The sequence below is a fragment of the Talpa europaea genome, assembly GCF_964194135.1.
Source record: "Talpa europaea genome assembly, chromosome: 2".
Taxonomy (NCBI): domain Eukaryota; kingdom Metazoa; phylum Chordata; class Mammalia; order Eulipotyphla; family Talpidae; genus Talpa; species Talpa europaea.
The window spans coordinates 140,342,000-140,360,485 of NC_140068.1; the positions used below are offsets into that span (position 1 = coordinate 140,342,000).

The 18,486-nt window shown below is 45.0% G+C and overlaps 1 protein-coding gene across 1 annotated transcript; it reads right to left on the bottom strand.

Moving 5' to 3' along the window:
- Positions 1-7,164: 7,164 nt before the first annotated feature.
- LOC311188379 (butyrophilin subfamily 1 member A1-like) lies at positions 7,165-14,114 on the bottom strand (the record flags this gene model as incomplete). Its single annotated transcript, XM_084259481.1, has 7 exons — positions 7,165-7,838; positions 8,468-8,494; positions 8,591-8,611; positions 9,097-9,246; positions 10,338-10,619; positions 13,484-13,831; positions 14,054-14,114. 7 exons carry the CDS (start codon positions 14,112-14,114, stop codon positions 7,165-7,167), a joined length of 1,563 nt encoding a protein of 520 aa, XP_084115607.1.
- Between the last annotated feature and the right edge of the window lie 4,372 nt (positions 14,115-18,486).

Sequence of the window (18,486 nt, forward strand, 5' to 3'; positions counted from 1 at the left end):
CACTAAGGTGTCTGAATGTGAATCACTGGAGATAGTCACCAGCAAGGGGTGGTGTCCCCTTGGTGCTAGAAATGCTGGAGCCCAAGTTTCCTGAGAAATTAGGTGAAATAGTCTATGGAAAATATTAAAATGTGATTATTAAAGAAAGCTGTAGGTAAGGATTTTGTGAAGAAAAACGTCTACCAAGGGTGCAGATAACCTTTCTGGGCTCTGGAGGCCCAGCAACACCCGATGTCATCATGGAATAAAACCAAAGACTAAACTAGATCATTTACCCCAGAAAGGAAAAAATGAAAATTCCAAGAGCAGGAAGAAAAGGAAGTTTCTTGAGGAGATTCATTGACCAAGAAGTACAGTACCTTTTTTTAACTCTTCATTCATAAATTTGATCTTCCATGAATGAATTTACCAAACAATAGTGAGACAGAAAAAGAAAGATATTATTTGTACCACATGAAAATGGATATATATACTAAAATATTAAGTATATAACTTTATTTAAATAGGGAAGTATTATTATCAAACATACTCGTATATGGTTAAACATGAGTTTGGTTTAGAAGAGGGAAGGAAGTAAATATTCCTTTGAATTAAGCTGTTTTCTGGTGAACTTTCAATATTTTCCTCAGAGAATAAAAAGGAGCAGGCCAGATAAAATACAGGACATCAAGTTAAATTAGAAGTTCAGATAAACAGTGGATAGTTTATAACTTTCTTATTATAAAGTCTGTCTCATATGGACACATTTTATTATTTTTCGATTATTATTTTTTTGCAGGAGCTCTCACACTACTTTATTTTCTTATTTTTTATTTTCATATGGACATATTTTATTTACTAAAGTTCATTTGACCTACTCTCAAAAAGGCTGAGATAGTAAAGACCCAACTGCAAGGGGTCTTTATCTATTCCCACAAGTGTCTGGGAAACGTTCACAGTCATCTCTCTGCTGTGAGTGGACCCTGTCTGCCCTGGCCTCCAAGTCAGTCCAAACTTCCTTCAGTCTGGAGCATATTTTTAACTTAATCCCTCAGTTGATATTTATGGAACAATTAATATGTACTGAACACTTTTCTTTGTTTGCCAGCACAACAAAAGCTCTGCTTTCATGGATACTCACTCTCTGAAGAAGACAGATGATAAAGAAAACAAGCTTGTCATTTTAAGTAGTGGTAAGTCCTTTGAAGGAATATTGAATGAAGGGTCAGAAAGTGGTGAAACAGGGTTGGGAGTGTTTCAGAGGGTAAATGATTAGGGAAGGTGTTTAAGCAGAAACTCCAGTGAAGCTCGGAGTGACACTTAACAGATAGCGGGGAAACAGGCAGTGGGCCCAGCAAGGACAAAGCATTGAGGTGAGAAGGAGGGATTGAGGTGAGCATGAGGGAGCAACAGAAGCCCTTTTTGTCTGGAGGCAAATGAGGAAGAATTTAGACTACAGAAGTAGCCGAGGGGTATTTATGTCAAGGGTGGTGTGAATTGGACCTAAATTTTATCCTGACTGAATGGGAAATCACTGGCAGACTTTAATGGTATAATCTCTTTTGTCTTTATGAACCTTGCCCTGACAATTGGATGGACAGTTGGTTATAGAGGTAAGAGTTGAAGCAGGTTCTATTTCAGGTAAAAATGATGATGACTTAGGCCAACAGTTTGTGGGGGAGGTGGAGAGAGGTGATCCTATTCAAAATCTATTTTGAAGACAGGTTGACAGAATTTACAAATGGGTTGGAGGTGGGCAGCAAGATGAACAGAATAATTAGGCCTTCCCTCTAGTTTTTGGCTTGAGAAAAAGAGGTGAAAACTAGAGCCACGGAGATGGGGAAAATAAAGTGGAATTCACCAAAGGGAATCCAGAGTTATGCTTGGGGCCTGATACATTTGTGGTGTCCACTAGTTGTTGCTCTGGAGATAAAGGGAGAGTTGGAGATGTAAGACCAGCCCACAGGCCACGTTGGCGACTGAGACAAGGAGACCTGGAAGTAAAAGTTAGGGTAGACTGTGAAGTCTGACTTTGGCATAGTCTCAAAAGGATTAAAAGGCTTTAAACAATAAACTAGTCAGTCAGAAACTTGAGCTCAACAACCACAACAATGTAACAGTGTCTGAGTGGTGACTGAAGAACACAAAGCTATTGTCTTGATTTTTTTTAATTTGTTATTTTTATTAACTAATTTTTGAATTTTCTTATTTTTGAATTTTCTTATTTTCATGCTTTTTAACCAGTGCTGTTTAGTTATTTGAAGGGAACTGGTACCTGGGGCTGCTCTCTATAAGATCTTGAGGTCAAACAATATAGAGTTGTTGGGGTCATGGCAGGCAACCCCAAAATATGCCAAAGTGGCCTATTGATTATTTTGAATTAAAGTTGTTTGAGAAACAGCTGGTGCAAAAAGACACTTGACCCTCCTGTCTAAATCTCCCATGTGAAAGTCGCCTCCCCTGTACCAGGAGGGAGAGAGGCATCCTTATCTCCAGAGATAGACAGTTCAGGGCTGAGGATGCTTAGTTCCTTGTTAATTAGTAGTCAAACCTAACATTTCTTTGCCTCATCAGTTCTTCACAAATTTATTGTTTCTTAGTCTAAAGGTGTATAAACTGACAAGCTGGGTGGTTTTGCAGGCCCCGTAATCTATGAACACATAGATATGTATCCCATGCATATGTATGAAATTAAAATTTTAAATTTAACAAATTGGTTTAATTAAATTCTCCTGTTAATCTGTCTTACGAGAATTTAATTAGCAGGCCAGCTAAAATAATCTAGAAGGGGAATTTACACAGTTCAGTATAAGATCTTTCTTTGGTAGTAACTTGATGTTATGTTACTCTTTTGCTTGTCTCAAGTTGTGTACTGCTCAGTGAGCCAGCACCAGATCTGCTCAGTTCAAGGGGGTGATTTGAAAGTCATTCCCTGGACAAAGGGCTTTGTAATGTAGTAACCAATAACTCGGAACCTGGAATCAGATGACTTGGAGTCACATCCCAGCTTTCCCACCTGCCAGCACTTATAGGAGCCACGGCATCTCTCTGAATCTCAGTATCTTTGCCAGTAAAATGGGAGATAGCAGAGGTCTGAAAAATGACATGAGTTATTGAATGCAAAGCACTTAGAACAGGATCTGGCATAAAATACTCTGTAACTGTTAGCTATTGTAATTATGCATACTCAATGGTCTCCAAAATGCATTTTGTACAATCATCAAAATTTGGAGCCACATCTCTTGAAGGGTTCTTGGCACCTCATCTTAGAACTCACCAATATAGATGCATGACAACTTTTGGTGTGTGGCTTTATAACTTTATCTGACATTTATGAGGTGGGCAGTGTGGGATTGTTAGAGCAGAGAGGGCAATGCCTAAAGAAAATTAAATGGCCAATTATACCAAGGGCCCCAGGAAACACTTGCCAGAGCTGATAAAACAAGGAGTGAGTCAACACTCAGAGGGGGGAAAGTGGACCCCACCCCAAGCTGCTGTTGGGCTGATAAAACTATACCCTGGGAGCACAGTAGAAAGGGGAGTGACTTAGAATATACTTCCTGGACCCGTAAATCAATACCCCAGGAAGGGATGGAGTGAGCAGCTTCCTGCACCCTATTTAAGCTAGGAGTCCCCCACCTTTCCTCGTAGTTCTTCCCTGAACTCTACCTGCCAGACCCTCTAAATAAACTTTGCTTTGCTTTGCTTAGATGTGGTTGAAATCTTTCATGCCCATGGCCAAGGATTGAGGGATGCCCAAACCCAGAAACATCTAGGAACCTCCAAATCCAGAAACAGGTTGAGTAGTATTTGAGGAAGGAGCAAGAAAAGGAGGACACAGGGTACTGTGGTTCCATGAAATGATGGAGGAAATGTTACAGGGCAGGGAGAGGGGAACCCCAAAACCCCCAAACCTGCCTGCTTTAAATAGGTTCTGCCATCTAGCACATCAAGACAAAGCATATAAGAACTTTACTGGAAAGACACTTGAATACAATTAGTGAACAATAGAGAAAAAGACAAAGGATATAGTTTCTATATCAAGTACCCAAAATTACCCATCCTCTCGTGGACAAAAGTCCACCCAAGCAGGACTGGGCCAGAGCAAGGCCCAAAAGCTGACACAAGTCTAAAGCACCTTCCTGCAGGGACCCACAGAAAAGGATCAGAAACAACCAGACAAATCTGGGAGGAAAGGAGCAAACTCAAAATCAAGATAAAACTGCCATTGTTAACATCCCCACAGGTCTCTCACCCATATCTGTTTCAACGAGTCCCGGACCAAGAAGCAAGCACAGCTTCTTCACATGTCTCTCTGCTCCATGTGCCTTCTCCAGGTCTCCTTCTGGCTCTCCATCCTGCTTCCTTCCTTCCCTAGTCTCCTCTCCAGCTTCTTCTCTCTCTACTTAGCTCCACCCTCCTTTGGGTGGGGCAGGGAATCTGGAACTTCCCCTTTTCCTGGGCACCACTCTGTGACAGAAAGAGCCCTTTCTCTCTGTTCTTTAAGTACTGGGATTTCTGTCTGGGCAGAAGGCATGCGTAGTGCTTTTTTCTTCTCCTGCTCCTCTGTGTGCCTTAGAATCCCCTGAGTCCATGGGAACCACCTCGGTAATTTCTGTAAACAGTCTTCTGAAGCTCCAGCTCCCAGATGAACTCAGTCTGTCCTACTTCACTGTGGTTTGCAATGTGGAAGATGTCTTGGACAGAAAGCAAGAACACTTGCTTGCAGATGGCTTGGGTATATACTATGTACATTTGACTCAACCGCTTCTTTGAGCTTTAGTTTCCTCATCCAAAGGGTGGTGGAGGGAGTCAGTGTCAATAGTTTCTTCTCATCCATTACATTTTCTTCTCAATCCCTCCCCAAAGTGAAACTTCTGTAGATAGACTCTTGATTTATAAAACTGCATGTGGATTCCTTTAAAAATAATCTGGGAACACACCCATGTAAAGGCAATTTTGTAGATATTATTATGTAGATTTTGAAACCCAAGTCAATAGAAAGACATCAAAACCACAACCACAGCAAAAACTTAAATGGGGATAGAACCCAGGAGTGAGCAATGACACTAGGCAAGTGACTGAGTACTGTTTTCTCGGTCATATTTCACTTCAAGTATAGTGAATGTGATGATAACAGACCTGTCTGGCATTCAGAATTCCCATTGGAGGGAGGGTGGGTTTTAATTTGTCATGGTTCTCCGGGAGGCTAATAATAGACTGAACATTTAGAAAAGCTGATTTTTAGCTTCATCATCATGAGAAATACAATGTGGTGTGATAATGGTCTTGTTATTTCTACGTGGCACCCAAAAGTATATATATAGATGTAAAACTATATATAGATGAACTCCAATAATAATTAGAAGGAAATAGATAAGTATAACTTTAAATTTTTTATGGTCAAAAAGTGTGAACATAATTTGGGATTCTTGGTGATTGATAAGTAATAGCTCTGATTTTGATGGTTTTTCAGCAGGAGGTGATTTTCCCTCCATGTCTCTATTCGATGTATTTGTGGAGACTCATGGTCTGCAGGGACATTGCAGTGGGTCACACTCTGTGTGAGGGCACTATTCCTGATTCTTGCTAGGGACAACACAGGGAAAGAGGACATTTTACTGAACTCTGAGGGCCTCAAGCAGGTATCCATGTGGCTTCCTCTCTGGAATAGCAGTTTTCAAAGGCCCTCCTCACCACCACTAAGCTTTTGAAGAGATGGCTTTATCACCTGTACTGGGAGTCATTTACCTTTTTAGTGGTAGAAATAGAGTCACACCCACATAGAGGCTGTGTGGGTAGCCCTGGGCACTATGGCCAGGGCTGGACCCTCAGGAGACAACAGACTCCTGGGCCCACCTGCCTAGATGAGCACTCTCCCATCAGACCTGGGGAAGGTCTTGGCTACATGGAACCACAGTGTATCTGCCCGCCACATCCCCATGCAGGTTTCTGTCCTCTGCTTTTGTTTCCACTCCACTTGTTGGGATAAAGAAAGGAAGGTGCGGAGGTTGCTTTCAGCAATCATACTTATTTATTGGGTGAAGAACATGGACAACATCTATCCTGGAAACTGGAAGAATATAGTGGACATGGCAGGAGTGAGCTTTGAGAGGTGTGTGAGGAAAGTGGTGCAATCAAGCAGTGTGAGCACAATGAGGTGGCTTTCAGGGGACCCCCAAGGAGAAGCAGCATGGAGGAAAGCAGGTTGGAGGGAGTGAATCATGGCCTGGTGTGGAAATGGGTACCAGAGGGAGCAAAATGAATGTGTGTTTGAGGGGTTTAAACCAGATGTTGGGGTGATGTCTGAGGGACCATGAGGCTGTGACAGTGGCTGATAAAATGGCAACATCACATTCCTGGAAATGCCTCTGAAATGGAGAGATTCCCAATCGAAAGGAAGAAGAAAGAGGGAGAGTTGTGGAGTCAATAGTGAGGCTGGAATAGTCCTCAAGCAAGAGAGAAGCAGGAGGTGTAGAGAGAAGGGACCTAAGGCACAGCTGTGCAGGAGTAGTCTTGTCTAAACCACCATCACTCCTTCTGTGACTCCCCAGCCTGCTCATATCAGCTCTTCTCTATGCCCCCTTGCCAATTGCCCAGATCCCACAGAAATAGGACCAGTTTCCTCTACAGTGTAGGACTTAGCTTAAAATTTTTGATTCAGGCCCTAAAACTCTAGGGACAGGCCTGGTGTCTAGCTTACGTTCACTTTCTTTTCCTCCATCAGAATGTCCCCTCCAAGCTCCTCTATGGAATTTCAGTCTCAGATCTTCCCTTCCCAGAATGCCTTGGGCCTTGTGCTTACTTAAAATTTGTTTCTCTACATAGCCCTATTCTGGACACCATGATGTTTCTGTCACAACCCCTTGCTAGCGGAACCCCCTCTCAATCACTGAGTTGTCTTCTGAGTTTCCTTCAAGTCCCTCCCTTTAGAATCTACCTCGAGGTATAGGAGAACTACAGAAGCAGTTAAAGAGTCACCTCCCTGCCCCCTGAATATTGGTACAAAAACTGATTAGAAAGCCCTACACCCCACACTCTCTGCAGCAGCAATACAGTCTTCCTTAGACTGCTCCCTACCTGAGGGGAAGAAGCAGGGGCTGGGGGCAGTTGGCAGCTGAAGCTTCAGGTGGTGATGGAGGAGCAGGGTTAGAGCAAAGGAAGACATTTGAGCTGGGACACTCCTTAATGTGCCCCTTGGCTGGGCTTGGGAGGAATGAGTTTAGAATGGAGGGTGTCTGTGTCCCCAGGGACGGAGTCCTCCCCAATGGGGGACAGTGGGATATCCTTTGAAAGATCCTTGGCATCAGCAATAACTGTGACTCCCTCAGGCCCCTCAGAGGTTGGGCAGATGGTCAGGGGCTTCTTACCACAGGACCACAGGCAGAAGAAGGGCCGGAGGGGGCCCGAGAAAGAGACATTGGGGAAAGTATAAATAAGGGACCCATCCATCATATTGTAGAAAGAGATATCTCCTGATTCATAGTCCAGGAAAATCCCAACCCGGCGAGGGGGTCCCGCCAATGGGAGAGGGGTCCGGCGAGGGGTGAGGGCCCAGTAGCCATTTCCATACAACTCCACAGCCCAGAACCCATTCTCGGGAGTCAAGGGGTCAAATCCTTTCTTCACCACATTCTCTCTACACACCCCAATCGCCCAGTCGGTCCTGTCTCCCACCTCCACCTCCCAGTAGTGTCTCCCCGAGGTGAAGGCCTCACGCCCCAACACGCAAGGCCAGGAGTCAAATCTCTCCGGTTTCTCAGATAGTTTCTGGCGCGAATCTTCTAGTCGGACAGATTTTGAATCCTCATACAGAAAGAGATGGGGGTGGGCAGTGTCTGCATCCAGAGTCACATCCACTATAAACAGAGCGCCAAGCTGAGCATCAGTGAATGTTAGAGGCTCCAACACCCACCCTTTCATCTCTGAAAAAACAGGGATCTGTTCTAGGAACTGACAGTCCCCTCAGGAGGAGTGCTGTTTGGCCCACTCAGCTGTCTTGATTCCTCTCCTTCCTTAACAGCCACATGCTAAGTCAGAGGACCACATATCATGGGGTTCCATTTATATGAAATGTCCAGAATAGGCAAAACATACAGACAGAAAGTAGGTTAGGGCTTGCTTGGCCTGGGAAGAGTGTGGGGCCAGGGAATGATAATCAAAGGATAGAATTTTCTCTTAGAAGTGCTTTAAATGTCTAAAGTTGCCTATGGTGATGGATATACAACTCTGAAAACACCAAAACCATTTTTATTGGTACAACTGTATAAGCTGCCTGTCCCAGCGCCTCATGGGACCTGTTGAGGCAGCCTGCTTCCTAGCTGTCTCCCAAGGACACATTCTGTGCCTCAAGGAGAATGTCAGGGCCATTTGCCACCATCTTTCCCCTAACTTCATCACTAAGGCATGTTTTTATTTCCAAATATTGTAGCACTTTGAAGGTCTGGGGTAGAGCCTCAGAGCCTATGAAAAGTTCAGAACCACTGACCTGCATGTAATGTAGCCTTTTTCCAATCTGCAAGGAAGTAGAGAGAGAGAGAGTCACAGATAGGTTTGACAAACAAAAGAGAGAAAACCGTGGGTGAAATGATGACAAGAAGATAGAACTTACTGAGTTCTTCCAGGAGTTTCTCTGGAAAACAAACAGAAACACCTCAGTGACCTTCTAGAGTGGATATGAGGACGGGGACAAAACTGGTGTGGAAACACATAAAGGAGCTATTGTTAAAGTCCTGATGACCTGATTACCAAACCATTATCGGTAGATGAAGAACAAGGATTTTGTCTTGTTTTGTTTTCTAAGAAATAGTCTGGAAGTTCCCACTGGTCAAGGATGAGATCTTTAATAACAAGAGATCATTACCAGGAAACCGAGTTAGAAGTGAAGACAGAGACTGAGGGTGAGGATTGCTTTTGACTCCTCCTATAGCCCAAATGTCTGTTCTCCTTCATATTGGGTGTCAGTGATGTTTGTGGTGGGGGAGTGGTGTCTTACAGTCCCTTCTGACTTTCAGCATTCTAGAATCAGCTATCTCCCCATGGGCAGTCATCTTGAAGGACTTGGCTCCAGGCCCCCGGGAAGCACCCCGACAAGCAGTGTGGGAGCCTGCGACTCACCTCTAGAGCTGAATTCATCCTTCCTCAATCTGGATTTTTCCCTGTATAGTCTCCAGGTGAAAAATATAGATCCAATGGTGAGAAGTCCCAAGACCATCACAATGACAATCACAGCCACCATCCAGGGAGTCAGCCTTGGGAGGAAGGGAGCTGAAACAAAATTCCCCAGGACAACATGCGTGAAGATACTCCTAGCAAGTCCAGCTCTTCTCCCAAAGAAAGTTGGAAGAAGGGATGGGCCCCTTTCCCCTCATGGCAGGAGTAGTGTAGTGCCTCTAGTGGCACGCGAAGCTTTTCACAAAATTTTGATCTTAGGTAGAAGAGAAAAAGAGCACTGAATATGAACAAGAGTGGCTTGGGGACAGGAACTGTGAAGTAAAGAACATAATGGACTAATTCACGTTATTATGGAAATTCTTCCTTAAAAATCAATACAGGGGCCTCCCTGGTGGCCCAGGGGTTAAGGACAGCACTATCAAGCTATCACCAGCCACTGCAGCATGAACTCCATTCCCCAGCCATCCAAGGAGGTGACCCACATGGCATAGCAGGCCTCTCCTGTCTTGCCCACTGCTCCCCTCAGCAGTTTATTTCAGTAGATCTGCCTGTTCTGCTCCCCACTCTGTCTCTGGTGAATCCTCTCACCCCCCTACACCTCTGGCCTACACCCCAGATCTTGCATGCTTAAAAAAATAAATCTTTTTTAAAAAAGCAATGCAGCATGAGAGCCTAGGGCATGAGGGAAGGAGAGGGGAAGGGCAAGTATCATCTCTGTGTGCAACAGAATGGAATTCAATGCCCCAAAATAAGGAAGATTCCTGTGTGAACTGGAGGTGGTGTCTGGAAAATAAATATTGACAAGATTTGCTTCCCTGAGGACCCTGGAAACCTAGACAGAGCTCTAGCTTGGGATGGGGAAGAGGGGCCACAAAGAAGGAAACAGTAAAACCAGGAGGATAACTTAATCTTTTTGGTTACTCCCCGAGAGAAGGCTCTGGATCTGGAAGGCCCCCTAAAATTTATCTCTTAAAATGAAATATATGGAGTTTCTATGTATCCTGGGTAGAGCTGATGCCTTCAGAATCCTTACAGTGTGGTTAGTGGGACTCCCTGAAATCAGGGTGTAGAAGCTGAGGTGGGGAAAGTGGTCAACTCTGCCATGAGGTCACCCCTGGGCAGCGGCCCCAGGTGATGTGGCCCTGCAACTCTACCATAGGAGCCTCAGCACTGGTTTCACTGACCTGGTATGGAAATCTCCATTTCCTTCTCCTGGCCAAGAAGGAGGTTCTGGATGCAGCAAGACACATTCCCCAGAGAGGCGTCCCTGATAGTCACGGAAGCTGCCACACTGAACAGGCCTTCTTTATCAAGAGTTCTGGCCTCTGACGTAGATGGAAATTTCTCTCCATTGGAAGTTCTCCACAGCACCTGGGGCTCTGGGTACCAACCCACTGAGGTACACTTCAGCTGGATCTTCCCACTCTCTTGAACTTCCATGTGGACATGAGGCTCAGAGCCCAGAGCTGTGAAGAGAGAAGCTGGCTTACCCCTTTATGGACATACTTCTTGGAGTCTGACAACTACAGGGTTGCAGAGTTTGAGAAAGAGAAGCACAAGGCGGACCTCCCTGGTGGTGCAAGGGGTTGAGCTCAGCACTGTAAAGCTATTGGCAGCCACTATGGCATGAGTCTGATCCCTGGCCAGGGAGCTACTCACATGGTGCAGCAGACCTCTCCTGTCTCGCCTACTGCTCCCCTCAGCAGTGTATTTCAGTCAGTCTGCCTGTTCTGTTCCCCACTCTGTCTCTGGTGAAGCCTCTCACCTCCTCTCCCCAAGTACCTCTGGCCTGTACCCCAGTTCTTGTATGCATAAATAAATCTTAAAAAAAAGAGAGAGAGAGAGAGGCAAAGGGACTGGGAATGAGGGGGACTCATCTCCATGTTTCATTATATAAGGAAACTGAGGTATCAATCAAAGGAATTTCATGCATCTTAGCAGAGAGGGATGCCATGTTGGGAGTTGGAATGTGATGGGTAGGTTATGGGATGCTTATCCACTCAGCAGGAACAGCAAGATCAATGGTTTACAGTGGTGTCAGCTGAAAACTCCAGGGATAGGAGGGAATTCTGCGCTCGGAAGTATTAGGAGAAGACTTTGGGGAGGAGAACCAGGATCAGGTATTTAAGGATGAAAAGAGAAGTACCTTTGCAGAGAATGGGGACTGAGGTTCTTCTTTGCACTGAAATCACAGCTGCCAATTTGTTTCCTTTATCTGTGATACTGATTCACAAATGTCCTTTATATCCTGATATAAATCAATGTAAAGCTGCTCTTCTCACTTAATTAAAAACACCAAACTAAGGGAAAAGTCCTTAAATACAGGTCCACAACCATACTTTTATTTATTTATTCATTTTTTTAAAGATTATTTATTTATGCATACAAGAGCTGGGGTACAGGCCAGAGATGGGGGGGGAGGTGAGATATTCACCAGAGAGAGTAGGGAACAGAACAGGCAGACTGACTGAAATACACTGCTGAGGGGAGCAGCGGGCGAGACAGGAGAGGTCTGCTGCGCCATGTGGGTTGCTCCCTGGCGGCCAGGGATCAGGGATTGAACTTGTGCTGCAGAGGCTTCGGATTTCTTCATAATGCGGTGCTTAACCCCTTGCACCACCAGGTAGGCCCCACAACCATACTTTTAAATCCATATACCAAGTTTGTGCATATATGTGAATAAATGTGTTCCTGTCATGAAAAGAGTTGCCATTTTTAGCAGATTCTCAAAATGTCTATCACTCAGAAAAGAAAGTAATGCAGTTTTATGCTATCAAATCTCTAAGGCTTTTATTTTCCACCTGTAAAATAATTCCCTAAAAAGGAAGTGGGAGTTATGCATGATGCTGCCCCTGGGGACACCCAGTTCAGAGGCACGGACTCAGCTTCACCTGAGTATGTTTCAAACTTTATTTGAATATTTACATGAAAGGTAATATATTAAAATACTATCCTTTGTAGAGCAGTTTGAGGCAAGTGTATAGTGCTTTTTGAATTGAAAAAGAAGATTCTCGGGCCTCCTCTGGTGGCACAGCAGTTGAGTGCTGGGCTGCGAAGCTGCCCGCAGCCTCTGTAGCACTGGTTTGATCCCCGGCCACCAGCGAGGGTCCCACATGGCGCGCAGACCTCTCCTACCACCCGCTGCTCCCCTCAGCAGTGCACTTCCTCAGTCTGCCTGTTCTGTTCCCTGCTCTGGCTCTGGTGAATCCTCTCATCCTCCCACACTTCTGACTGTACCCAGTGCTTGTATAAATAAATAAATAAATAAATCTTTAAAAGAATAAAATAAAATATCAAGAAAAAAAAGAAAAAGAAGATTCTCACATATTATCTAATTTTATCTCATTTTTGCAAAATCTAATTGGGCAGAGGCTTCCCGGGTTTCACTGCAGGAAAGTTGGCTTAGAAAGAGACTCGCTGATGCCATTTCCCAGCCAGAGGGAGACAGGGACCCCAGGGTGGACTCTCCTCCTGAGTGTTTACCTTTCTCCTCCTTGTTTCACCCTGACTTTCAGCTTGAAGGCAAATGGAAACAAAAACAAAACTTTGGGCGAGTGGATGGCATGGAGGGATCAAAAAAGTTAACTAGGGCCTCCCTGGTGGTGCAAGGGGTTAAAGCACAGCGCTGTGAAGCTATCTGCAGCCTCTGCAGCACGAGTTTGATCCTCCGCCAGGGAGAAGCCCACAACAGACCTCTCCTGCCACAGACCTCTCCTGCCTCACCGGCTGCTCCCCCCAGCAGTGTATTTCAGTAGATCTACCTGTTCTGCTCCCCACTCTGTCTCTGGTGAATCCTCTCACCCTCCCTCCCCCGCACCTCTGGCCTGTACCCCAGTTCTTGTATGCATAAATAAATAAATCTAAAAAAATAGTTAACTAATGCCATGCTCCGTGATCTTGGGAGATCAATATCTAGGTGCTAATCCAGAAAGCAGCCTCAAAGTATGCAGGGGGTGTCCCTGCCACCAGCCTCAAGGCAAGGGCGAAACATAGATGGAGTACACTGTGGGTACTGATAGACAGGAATGGTAGACAGCCACGACAGTGAACATTTAATTGATAACCTGCGGGGATGCGTATTCTATAACTGGGAGGGAAAGGCAGAGAGAAGTGAAAGAAAGTGCAACAGTAAAGATAATTGCTGTTCTCTCTCCACTTGCAAGTGAAACCCCCTTCCCGCTCTAGCCCCGCTCCAGACCTGCCAACACTTCGCAAACCAAAGGGATGTGGGGGCGTGAACCTGATCGTTTTCAAAGCAGCAGCTCCACAGCGAGTGAGTCCAGTCCGCATGGATGGAAGTCACCGCGGAAAGTCTCCCCGGCCTACTCACCAGCGACCTGCAGATGCAAGGCAGCCTCCTCGTAGCTTTGGTTCTCCCTGAAGAAGCAGCGGTACTCCCCGGCGTCTGAGGCCTTGACCCCGTGTATCTTCACGGCTGCATGGCCGGTGCGAAGGTCTCGGTCCACCAGCGAGGCCCTCCCGCGGTACACGGCCATCTGCTCCGCCTCCTGCTCGTGCCCTTCCCGATACACCAGCACCGCTGGGGAGACCTTCTGCCGGAACCACCGCAGCTCCATGCGCTCCGCGCTCACGTTTGGGGACAGGTGGCAGGGCAGCTCCACGTCCTCACCCACCAAGGCCAGGATGGGCTCCTGAGGTCCAATCACGTCAAAGTGAGCTGCCCAAAACCCAGGAGGGTCAGACAGAAGTGGAGATGAGAGTGGAGGACTGACACCAAACAGATTCCCCACAAAGGCTGAGTGTTCCCCACTATTTCTCTTATTCCTTTGACAGCCCGAAGGGGTCCATGTGGACCTTGGTGGGGGTCACTAGGAAGAATCAAATGGGAAGTGTGCATTTACCGAGAAATTTCAGCCCTACAGGACAGAGGGGAACCTACCTGAATCCAGTTTGGGCAGGTGGAGAAGGAGGGTGAGCAGACATATGGGGAAAACTGCCATCTTGGATCTTTCTGAGGCAACAAGATGCAGGTGCTCGGCCAGGAACTTCAGCCTAGGAAATGAATGGGTGGGAGATAACTATGGGTTCTCTAGATATTCTTCTCCCAAGACTTCTCAACCATTCTTTCCAAGAAGGAGTGCCCTAGTCCCTCCCCCCTCCACACACACACCATAGTCCCCACTGCCATTAGCACCCACCCGCCACCCAAGTTTGGTCAAGCAGGAGCAACAAAATAAACAGTGTAACCCCAAAAAGAGACTCACAAGAAGAGAATTGTGAGACTTAATACCCATGAATAGGTTGATATAAATGGACAAATATTAGAAACACTGTCCTACAAAGTGTCTGTGTCTTCTTTCAAAGACAACCATTTAATATTTGCTTTTAGCATTATTTTTAGCAATAGTGGCAGAGATGGAAACCAATGGGGTGAACCAGATGAGAGAAAAGGGGAAATAGGGACATGGAACAAGAAAGAGGGGCCGGGCCTCCCTGCTGGCGCAAGGGGTCAAGACACAACCTATGAAGCTATCCGCAGCTACTGCAGCACTCGTTGGATCCCCAGCCAGGGAGCTACCCATGTGGTGCAGCAGACCTCTCCTGTCTCACCTGCTGCTCCCCTCAGCAGTGTATTTCAGTCATTCCACCTGTTCTGTTTACCAGTCTGTCTCTGGTGAATCCTCTCACCAGAGGATTCACACCCCCCACACCTCTGGCCTGTACCCCAGTTCTTATATGCATAAATAAATAAATCTTAAAAAAAGAAAGGGGGGTTGACAAGCGCTAAAGGGTGTGCAGAATAGGGGCCCTGAAGAGGAAGGAGCCAGGGAGCAAGGGTGCCCTCCTGCCTGCTGGCTTGCAGGGAGCTGAGAGTAGCCGCTGATACTGACCTTTGATCTCGGAGGAAAACGCACCATGGAGCCTCTGCCGCCAAATGAGAAAACTGGTGGTGGCCCAACAGGCAAAAGTTAAACTCCGAGAAGGAAGGAGGAAGTTCTGTGGGAGCACCAGCCCCCAGGTTCCTGAAGTATTTACTGTGGAAAAAAAAATGTCTTTCAGAGAGGTGAAGAGGCTGTGGACCTGTGTCTTTAGCTCAGGGATCAAGACATCCATCACTAAAAGTGATGACAGTGAAGAAGCAGGATAGTCGAGAAAGACTAAAATGACTGTGAGGCCTTGGGCCAGTGAACTCCCCTCTCTGAGCCTTGGTTCTTTTTATCTCTAAAATGGGAATATTGTTAATATTCCTTCAGAGAGGTGTTGGAAGGGTTACATGAGATTAAGCATGAACAGTACTTAGTATATTGTAGGGGCATAGGAAAGGGTAAGTGGTTGTGCTACTATTTCTGTGGGTTGAAAAATTAAAGGTAGTCTGGGAATGAGTGTGTGTGTTGGGGGAGTGGGTGAGAGATTCAGTTTTCAGGGTCCCACAGTTGCCTCCCTGCCAAAGTTACCTTCCTAAAAGCAATTTATGAGGCCTGCAATTTCTCTTTTTGGCGCTAAACCTCTCATTGTTATGGAAAAAATTTTAATGTGGAAAAATGTTTCAATAGTAGAAATCCCCCAAGCATCATCAATTAATGATAGCTTCTAATCACATTTTGGCTTATTTCTTCTCAGTCTTCTGTACATCAAAAAATGATCCATGAGGTTTTTGCTCAAAACATTGGTAATAGTTACATAGTATCATATTGTGGGTTCCCATAATTCCCAAGATTGGGGGACATTTTTGGGTTTTTGTCCATTATAAATAGTTCACTTTATACCTAAGTCTTTGTCCACATCTGTGACAACTTCCTGATAAACTTTCTGATCAGTTCCCAGAAATACAGTCATCAGGTCAAAGGGTACGAGGATAATGCCAGTGTTTCTTCCTGGAATGTTAGCCTATCACACCATCAGCAGAAATGTCCTTCTCACCTAGTTCCTGTGAGCACTGAGGGTTATTGTCCTTCATCATGACTCATGGGTTCGGGGGATTTGATCAAATTATTGTCTTATTATGCATTTAGTAGACAGGAGATTTAACCAGCTAAGCCACGAAGCCCACTTCTTATGCATCTATATGACAGTACAGGCTGGTCATTTTTCATGTTAACCATTTGATATATTCTGGAAGTGAAATTTCAGGTCAAATGCCCACCTCTAGACAGACTCAGGCATATTTTCTTAGCAATCAGTAAGAACTTTTTAAAAATGAAAAATCTCAATCCTGCATTATATTTGCAGCAAGAGTCCTTCATCACCCTGATTTGTTCTTTACTTTTTAATTGTGACTATAATTAAGACCAACAAAGATAATTGCTCCAATTGACCCAGCAGACTTCCAGGAGAATGATCCAAAGGGCAAATCTCATCATGTTGTTTTTCTCTTAAGAATTCCTACATGTCATGAAACAGTGATCCTAGCACCCAGTTCAGGCATCATAATCGGGTCTAGAAAATGCTGTGGGACTAATGCTTCTTTCCTCTCAGCCTCTTCTCCCTTCAACAACCCACTCAACAAGCCACTGGCAGAATTTGGAACAAATTCTGGGCTGCCTCAACCCACCTAACACCCCTTCGGTTTTTAGATTAGTGCTCCTGAATTTCTTGAATGGTCTACTTCCTCTTATCTGCACATTTCAATTCGTTCTGCCAAAACTCACTTAAGGTCCTTAGCCTTCCTAGTTTGGCACGCTCCTGACTCACTCACAGCTCCCCTTGGGATTTAACTTTCAAAAATACCGCCTATTACCAAGTTCCTCTTTTCAACCCACTCTAATTAGACTTCTGTCTTTGTCTACATTGACAAAAAAATCTCACAGGAAATGTTTTTGGGAAAAAAGCAGTCTTCTGCTTGCATGGGACCAGCTAGACTGAAACCCGACCAGCAAAATAATAACAAATGGTATTTATAACTCAAGCTATTACATGGTGGTCACATTCTGATTGGGTGATGTCTGAATCATTTTGGCAGATATCAACAGGTCCCTGCCTCTCGTGGTACCACTGATTATGAGAAGACTCTGATGTGACTGCTCTGATGAAGATCCTGCTAGTCCCAGTGGAGAACAGAAGCACAAACTTCTTCCTCTCAGACATAAAAACCATGTGGGCTGAGGAATTTGATGTTTCCCATGTGCCAGCAAATCTGATAGCAAAATATCAGGGCCCTCCCCTGCCTTTTTCATCACATTTCTTTTAATTTCCAACATTGTAGACAGGTCAAATCCATTGATTATGCTCATCTTACTTAATTTTCCTGAGGCAATCACTTGCTTTTCTTCTAAAATTTCATTTTTATTGTATAAAACAACCCATACAAAGAGCTTTTTAAAAACCAAATAATATAAAGAGTTTTTAAGAAAAGCATGATTTCTGCTTCTACCCTATCCCTCCATATTCCCCAGAAAAAGCTTCTTCAAATACTTCATTGTTTCATGGTATTTATCTACCTAGTTCTCAAGATAATAGCATTTATGTTGCTATTTCTTGAGCTAGCCATCTTTATGTATATTTCTCTCTTTTTTTAAAGATTTATTTTCATTTATACAAGAGCTGGGGTGCAGGCCAGAGGCGCAAGAGGGTGAGAGGATTCACCAGAGACAGAGCGGGGAGCAGAGCAGGTGGATTGACTGAAATACACTGCTGAGGGGAGCAGTGGGGGAGACAGGAGAGGTCTGCCACGCCATGTGGGTATCTCCCTGGCCTGCTGGGAATCGAACCCACGCTGCAGAGGTTGCAGACTGCTTCACAGCGCTGCGCTCAACCCCGCTGGGCCACCAGAGGGGCCCTATATTTCTTTTTAATGCCCTATTATGATAAATGGTAATTTAGTTCCTGTGATAGATAATTTTGTATTAACTTGACTAGGCAAAGGGATGCCCAGATTACTTCTGAGTGTATCTATAAAGATGTTTCTGGAAGAGATAAGCATTAGAATTGGTAAGCTGAGTAAAGATTGTCTTCACGGTGCAGGTGGGCATCATCCAATCCATTGAGTGCCTGAACAAAAACGCAGAGGAAGAATGAGTTCGCTCTCTGCTTGCTGGGACATATGTCTCCTCCAGTCTTGAGACATCACTACTTCTGGTTCTCCAGTCTTTGGACTCTGCACCAGTTTATACCATTGACTCCCCCAGTTCTTAGGTTTTCAAGTCTGTGCTGGAATTTTACCACCCATTTTCCTGGGCCTCCAACATGTCAGGAGAAGATCATGGGCTTCTGAGCTTCCATAATCATATGAGCAATGAATCTGTATCTCGGTATATCTGTATCTATTGATATAGCTGTATGTATCTATTTATCCGTATTCTGCTGTTGGTTCTGTTTCTCTGGAGAACCCTGACTAGCCCAGTTCTCTTCTATCACCAATAGAAATGTATCACT